Below are 8,454 nucleotides of genomic sequence, written 5' to 3'. Positions count from 1 at the left end.
TTGAATTGAAAGGTTAGAAATGAATTTGTTTTTGAAGGAAAATGGAAGTCTCCCCTCCTAGTTGCGGAAGAAGCTCTACGAGTCTTTAATGAACCTCAAGATTAGAGATGTACTCTCCCTCTCTTGAGATCTTTACTCTTTTTATTGTAAGCTTAATTATTTTTTGGTAGAATATTTTTAATACTATTCTTCAATTGGTGTCCAAATATGGACTGTAAATTTATTTCTAGTGAATAAAATAACTTTACCTTTGATAAAAAAAAGGAGATTATAATATTTTAAAAGTATTATTAAAATTAAAATAATATTTTTTATTTTTAAATAATATTTTTAAAAAATATTACTTAAAAAAATATTACTAAAATATAAAAAATATTAATTTTTAATTTTAATAATATTTATATAATTATCGCAATCCCCGTATTATAGGCATACTATAATTCACAATCTTGGACATGCACTTGAGTATTATTAATAATTAAACCACTATATTGAGTGTCTCATGATATTAAATTTACTCGAGCAATCCATTTTAAGCTGCTGCGCGTGTGTTTACTCCACATATAATAGTATCACTATATCAGGACACATTTATAAATTCGTTAATATCAAAGAGATATATCATATATATGCCAAATGTCTGTAATATTCTATGTCAAGTACACATTAATTAGTACCATTTAACAATACTAACACCGCGATATTTACTCAACTATAATTTAGTACTACTTGACAGCATGTTTTTTTTATTGATTTTCTCTACTGATACAACCACGCGCACAAGATTATTTATCAACAAGATTACAAGACAAGATGATTTAATTTCTAACGTAATACTACTTCCACCTACGTAGGTCTTGTCATTCTAACAACTGGTGATTTTTTAGTGTATATATCATAAACCAAACCATGCTAATAAAATAACTAGCAGTATAACCCTCTCTAACTTGCTAGCTAGTGCATGCTTATGCCACTTTTGTTTCTGTATGTGCTCGTGAAGAATTAGAATTAGATTGGGCCGAGTATAATTTTGTATTAAGAAAACTTAGAAACTAAAAAGCTGCATGAAATGAAATCAAATATTATTGTCGCCGCCAATTTGTTTGCAATATTCTAAGTGTACCAAACAAGTTGAGTGTCAAATGTCAATACTCAATACACGGAAAATCAATTAGATCCACATTCAAACAAAGACAGAACCACAATATGAAGTTTCCCACAATTCCATGACACCATAAAAAAATGACCTTGAAAAGGAAAGCTGCCAATCACCCATACAAAACGACATCTTGGAGATAAAAGAAAAAGCGCTTTTCACGTTCGCTTCTCGTCCCTTCTAACTACCGTATACACACACACTTGACTCCATGCACTTTCCCTCACTCTACCCTCTTTTTCCACCAGAAACCGCGTTTTCTTGGGGGGCATTTCCGTCATTTCAAACTCGCCCCCCGTTTCAAAGACGACGCCACCCTTATTCTACATTCTTATCTTCTCTTGCATGGTATTAATTATCCTTCCAAATTTTCTGATATTAGTTATTTGACTAGCATTTAATGTATTATTATTGTTATTACTATTTCTATTTTTATTATTATTTTTGTGTTAGGGTTGCAAAGCTATAACCAAGATAAATATCTACATCGCAAGCTTTATTCCAGACACTAAAATGGCTGACAGCGGGGAAGAGAAGTTACTTGCTGTGGCGCGCCACATAGCGAAGACGCTGGGGAACGACAATCGAACCGTTGCAGAAGACATTCTCAAAATATTCTCAAACTTCGATGCTCGATTCTCCAAGGAGAAGCTTTCTGATCCACTGGGCTGCGCCGCACTGGAACAGACCCTCGACTCACTCGATGAACGCATCTCGCGCCACGTGTCCTCACGCAACAACAACGACAACAGCCAGGCAATCTTTTCCGTCAACACCGCCGCGTTCCTCGCTTCGGTCGACGAGCTCACCGCCACCGTCAACAGATGGAGGCCTCTCGCCGCGGATGAGACCGTTGGCGCGTGCCTCTCACGTGCTGACGAGATGCTCCGTCGGGCTATGGTCCTAGCAGAAGACGAGTTCCGGTCACTCATGGATGAGTCAATTCGGAATACGTCGTTTGAATCGGATGACGGAGGCGAATTTGAAGGAGACGATGAGAGTTGCGGCAACGGCGTTCAGGATCATCGAATTCCAGCGGCGGAACGGGTTTCTGAGGAGGATGTGGTGATTGATGTGTTGCCAGCGGGTACGGTGATCGATCTCCGGGAGATAGCGACGCGCATGGTGGCGGCGGGGTTCGGCGACTCGTGCGCGCGCGTGTACGGTGGTTGCCGGAGGGAGTTCTTAGAAGAGAGCTTCTCGAGGTTAGGGTTTCGGAATCTTTGCGCTTCGGAGATTCAGGAGATGCCATGGCAGGTTCTTGAAGACGAGATCGAGCGTTGGATCAACGCCTCCAACGTCTCACTCAGGATCCTTTTCCCCAGCGAGCGCCGGCTGTGCGATCGCGTATTCTCCGGCGGTTCCGCCGCCGATATCGCGTTCGGTGAGGTCTGCCGCGAACCTGTGACACAACTGCTGAGGTTTGCCGACGCCGTCGCCAGTCACAGCCGCTCGCCGGATCAGTTGTTCCGAATCCTCCACGTGTTCGACACAATGCGTGAACTAATTCCTGAATTCGCATCGCTCTTCTCTGATTCACAATGTGAGACTGAAGCAATTGAAGTTTGGAAGCGATTGGGGGAAGCGATCAAGGAAATTTTTGTGGAATTGGAAAACCTGATTCGCCATGATCCGGCAAAGGCGGCAGTTCACGGCGGTGGGCTTCACCCTATCACTAAATATGTAGTGAATTACCTTGTGGCCGCGTCCCAGTCACGGCGAACCTTGGAACTAGTTTTCCAAGGCGATTTTCTTCCATTGAAGGATTTCATCACTAAGGTTGATGATAATAAGCATCAATCTGATTCTCATTTTTGTGTTCAATTGTGTGGGATAATGGACTTGTTAGAGAGCAATTTGGAAGCCAAGTCCAAATTCTACAAGGACCTTGCATTGTGCTCTGTTTTCATGATGAATAATTTGAGGTACATTGTTCAGAAGGCGAAAACCAGCGAATTGGGTCCCGTTTTAGGTGATGATTGGATCCGAAAGCACACTGCGAAAATTCGGAGATTTCATGTGAGCTACCAGAGGAGTTCATGGAGCAAGGTGGTGGGGTTCTTGAAGGTGACAAGTGAGGTGACAATGGCAGCAGGGTCTAGTGTCGTTGTTGAGGTAAAGGCTATGAAGGAGAAGCTGAAGATGTTCAACTTGCACTTTGAGGAGATTTGTAGGGTTCAATCTCATTGGGTTGTGTTTGATGAGCAGCTTAGGGAGGAAATCAGAATTGCACTGGAGAAGATCTTGTTGCCTGCCTATGGAAGCTTCATTGGAAGGTTCCATAATGTTCCGGAACTCAGCAAGTACGTTGACAAGTATGTAAAGTATGGGGTGGATGACATTGGAGATCGGCTTAACGATTTGTTTCAGGGAGAAAACAGCGTATTAGAAGTTTCACATCGCTTTAAGATATGGCTATGAGCAAGTCCAGTTTAAATGGAGGGAGTGACCCTTTTTATGTATGTATGAATCTGGTAGTGTAATTAGATATACAAAGTTTTGGATGTCACAAATTGCAGTCCTAGACTCCTAGAGTACTTGTGACCTCATCATACATGTATACTAATATACCATTGTTGGCTTTTTTGCTCAGAAATTATTGTATATACATTATATTTCTCATAAAGATTATATTATGAAATATGAAGTTGCTACAATCTTGAGTTGAAAAAAACACAGCTGTTGTTAAATTTGTGTTCTAATTTGCCATTTCCTTTAACTGATATACAAGTAGCCAAGTAGGAGCATGCTTGACCACAATTCAGTGTTTTAGTTTTCTTGGATCAATTTAAAATGTTCAGACATGACTGTGACTATAATCTTTTTTATTTTGGGTCAAAAGCTGAAAGGCATGAGAAATGTTCTATTCTTTTATGTTCTAGTTAAGAGGAGGAATATCCATAAACGAAGTTGGTTAACTATATAGGGATGAGTTAAAGGTAAAGGACAAGAAAGATCGTCACAAGGAGGAAGAATGGAAGCTTGATCAAGTTAGAGTATAATTTTCCCCCTTTCTGAACGTGTTTGTGTGTAAACTACAATCGCAATACGACATTGATTTGATTAATGATTGCTTTATGGATTGCATTCATTACTTTTTATTTTATAAAATCATCATAATTCGAGTCTTTTCTGTTATCTTGTATTGGATGCTACTTTAATAGCAAGTTAGTTTCTGTCTTTTATCAATCATCGGTATATCCAAATTCTCTTTTAACCTAGTTAGGGTAATTAAATTTTTGTAGGGCTAGATAGGTTTCCATTTTACTTTATTTTCCGTTTATTTACTAATAACCTAATTGGGTAAATTATTGAAAATACTTTAATATTTTAGATTTGTGTTAATATTATTGCTGTTTTTTTTTTTTTTTTTGTTATGGAAAGAAATAACGTGTAACACCATGAAATGGATATGTGCATAAACATTGCACTGCTATGGTGTCAGATCTAAAACGCAAGTTGCGTTTTGAACTTGTTTATTTTTTTTTAATTTTAAAACACACTAAATACAAGTTACGTTTTGACATTTTCATTTTTTTTAATTTTGTTTTAGGCTAAACGCAGGTTGCGTTTTTGGAGCCAGAAAATTCAAATTTTTTTTGAAGCCCACAAATGCAGGTTGTGTTTTGTCCGTGTTAGAAACTTTTTCTTAGAAGCCCCAAAACACAGGTTGTATTTTGTACACAAAATAATATTTAAATTCACAGTTTTGCTTATAAATACGAAGTCCAGTTTCATTCATCTTCATCTTCATCTTCACTTCTCCTCTTACTCTTTCTTGCATAAAGTCCTTAGTAGTGTGCCTTTTTTGGCAGTTAACTGTGTAAAAAAAATAGAGTTAGTTGAGGTTGAGGTTATGGAAGGTGTTGTAAATTTGCGCATATATTATAATGGTGAGATTATACCAAACACACACGAAGGAGTGACTTGTTTTTGAATGTCCCTTATCGTTTGCTATTTCGTGCACCATCAGTTTTGTGGAGTTACAAAATGGTCTGTCTGATAACATACAAAGTCACATTTCGAAGAGGGTGAGCAACATTTTATACAGAAATCCTGTACAAGTATTTGGTGGGCTGATATAGTTTCAATTAGTGTCCATCACTGACAACGCAAGTATGCAACATATGTTATGTATTTATCAACAAAACCGATTTCACGTGCCGATGATCGAGTTGTACATTGAGTTTGAACAGCATACGGGGATGGATTCGGTTGGCGACGATGTCAACGTTGATGAAATTGGGGATATAGATTCGGAAGAAGATAACAACGACAGTGAAGAGGAGTTTGAAGCCAACTATGAAGTCGATGACGAAAACGATGATGGAGATTTGGCAGGCAATCCGGCAGTACAAAATGAGGCGAATTCGATCGTAAGTCAGCACCCCTTTGGAGTTCCATCTTTTATGCGGACTCTAGATCTCAAAGCCATGCATGCACTAGAATTTTTTGAGTATGTGAATATCGGAATGTTATCTTATGGTTATTAATTAAAGTTACTACTACCATTAATTTTATATGCTTTGTCCGACTGATGGTGGTTCGCATGTTGTAGGTGAAGGCGACATTGCGGTGGAAGATGGTGAGTTTAGTGTCGGAATGGAATTTGGTTCTAGGAATTCGGTGATATTTACAATCAAAGGTTACACTATCTCTAGAGGAGTTGATTACACTGTTTATGAGTCTGAGCCACAAACATTCTATGCGAAATGCAAGGGCTATGGTGCAGGGTGCGATTGGCTTATCCGAGCTAGCTTGATTCGAAAGAAGGGGTGTTGGGAGATTAGGAGATACAATGGCAAACACACGTGCACCATGGGCACGATTTCACAAGATCATGCCAAGTTGGACTCAGAAACAATTGCAGATGCCATTAGGCCGTTGGTTGAAGCAAACTCGTCAATAAAGGTGAAGTCTATTATTACAGAAGTTCAGTCGAGGTTCAACTACACTGTAAGTTACCGTAAGGCTTGGTTGGCAAAGCAGAAATCTGTTGCCAAAATTTTTGGTGATTGGAAAGTATCTTACCAAACTTTGCCGGTATGGTTGAAATCAATGACTGAGCAGATGTCAAGGTCTCGTGTTCAAATAAAAACGCTCCTCGTTTACCGTGAGAATGAGGAGGTTCAAGGTGTAAGAGTTCTCCATCATGTACCGGAAACTACTGTTATCCATAGGCTGGCATCTGGAACTGCTCGGCATGTGACGGGTCCTGATAGTGCTGCTCATACCCTGGCATCTGGAACTGATGCTCATATGCCAGGACCTGAAAGTCATGCTCATATGCCGGAACCTATATAATAATTAGCAATAATTAATAAATATCCATCAACCTTATTAATAATATTTTTTATAATGACATACACAATAATAACTAACATCGGTTATAAACCTTAATGATACCTGAAATCCTTGGTCATAGGCCGGCACCTCGAACTGTTGCTCATAAGGGGGATTTTGCTCCTGAGGTCCAGCTGCTTCTTCCTGTTGACCATGTGGCTCATTCACATCAGCCTCACCACCTGCAACTCTATCTGACAGTCGCAGGTGATCTCCATACTGCTGTGTGTACCAGTCGAAGTACACCTGGAGAGGATGAAAGTCGACAATCTCCTCCCCTATATGTAGCGTGTTATAGCGGGAAGATATCCACAAGGTAACCCACTGGATGTTCCTCGCTCTCCAGTCATGGTTTCGTGGACCTGTCAACCGTCTGCAATGATCACGACCAATATCGAATGCCAGGCCTAGTGGAAGCTGTTGCAGACCGAACTGTCGTCTAACTCGGTCTGTCGGGTGCCACTCTACACACTCGAATGACACTAACGGCGACTATGTGGAGCACATAAACAAATGGATCGCAAGGTCATCCGGAACACCCACTACCATATATGGCCGTCATATAAACTGCACATCAGTACCCACGAGGCGGATAAGTAAAATTATTGTTGTAGGTAAGCGGCCTAAGATAAATGGTTACAACTTACATCGTCAACTCCCATATCATCGAGTCCTCACCTAAAATGCGCAGTAGGCTTCCGTATGTATCTTGTGTGCCGGCGCCAATGACTCCACCTAGACAATAACAATATTATTAATAATAATAACACTAATAATAACAATAATAATAATAATAACAACAGTTAAAAAGAATACCGTCGCGTAAGTGGAACCCCAACATCGACGAGCTGATCGCAGGGAATAGGCGCTAGGAATGGCATACGCTCCCACGCCCACACAAAAAGTAGTATCGGTGGCCCATCCATCTCTTTACAGTTGAATCGTGATGCACGACACAACGATCTGTATAAATGTGCCAGACTGGCTGCCCCCCAACTGTATCTTGAAATACGGTGAAAATTCCGAAGTAGAGGCAGAAACTTCGAGTTTAATGAAGTAGTCAACTTATTCGGAAACACAACCGTTCCGGTCACGTAGAAAATGTGAGCCCGCACGTAACGCTCAATAGACTCCTGTGTGCCACACGGCTCGGTATCTCTGCACCGCCGGACCCATGCTATATTAACCTTACCCAATACGTGATCCTGCGGTCCGGACTCCCGACCAAAACACGCAATGCAGTTCTCCACCAAAAACTGGTGACTGTTGTCTGATCTACCAGTAACGGGCTCCCCATTAACTGGGAGGCCAAGAATATATGAAACATCTTCTAGCATCACCGTCACCTCACCGATTGGAAGATGAAATGTATGGGTCTCTGGCCTCCATCGTTTGACCAAGGCACTCAGTAGTGCAGAATGACCTTTCAGTTCGTCTACTCGCGAAACGTGTTGAAACCCAGTGAGTGCTAGTGAAGTTGCAGCTACCTCGTTAAAAATTTCTAGCGGATCTAATTTTTTGGACAACAAATTCCTGATAGCCTGCAAAAAAAATTAACGATAATAATAATAATAAAAAATAACGGTATGATAAAAAACTATTATTTTCAACAGAGACATTATTATAAATATGTAACAATATACTAATCATAACCAATCCAATACTTATTCTCCTAAAACAGAAAACAACAACAACAACAACAACAACAACAACAACAATAATAATAATAGTATAATTTCAGTAGCAATAATAAATCCTAATAATACTGTTAATAATAACGATAATAATACTAATAAAATTATCTATTATAATACAAATAAACAATATTCGAATATATATATATATATATCATTAAATATTAAAAAAAATTACTTATCCATTGGGGATGATCCAAATACTCAATAATGTGTTCTTCACGTTTAATAAAATCACGAACCATTTTTTATTTTATAATA

At 39.4% G+C, this 8,454-nt stretch overlaps 1 protein-coding gene across 1 annotated transcript; it reads left to right on the top strand.

Annotated features, from left to right (window-relative positions):
• Window positions 1–1,076: 1,076 nt before the first annotated feature.
• LOC112719926 (exocyst complex component EXO70B1) lies at window positions 1,077–4,286 on the top strand. Its single transcript, XM_072206313.1, has one exon. It carries the CDS (start codon window positions 1,670–1,672, stop codon window positions 3,575–3,577), a length of 1,908 nt encoding a protein of 635 aa, XP_072062414.1. The 5' UTR covers window positions 1,077–1,669; the 3' UTR covers window positions 3,578–4,286.
• The last annotated feature ends 4,168 nt before the right edge of the window (window positions 4,287–8,454 follow it).

This window comes from Arachis hypogaea, chromosome 11 (genome assembly GCF_003086295.3).
Source record: "Arachis hypogaea cultivar Tifrunner chromosome 11, arahy.Tifrunner.gnm2.J5K5, whole genome shotgun sequence".
In the NCBI taxonomy this organism is placed as follows: Eukaryota; Viridiplantae; Streptophyta; class Magnoliopsida; order Fabales; family Fabaceae; genus Arachis; species Arachis hypogaea.
Note: the sequence above shows the minus strand (reverse complement) of the source record. Positions and strands in the feature narration are given on the sequence as shown.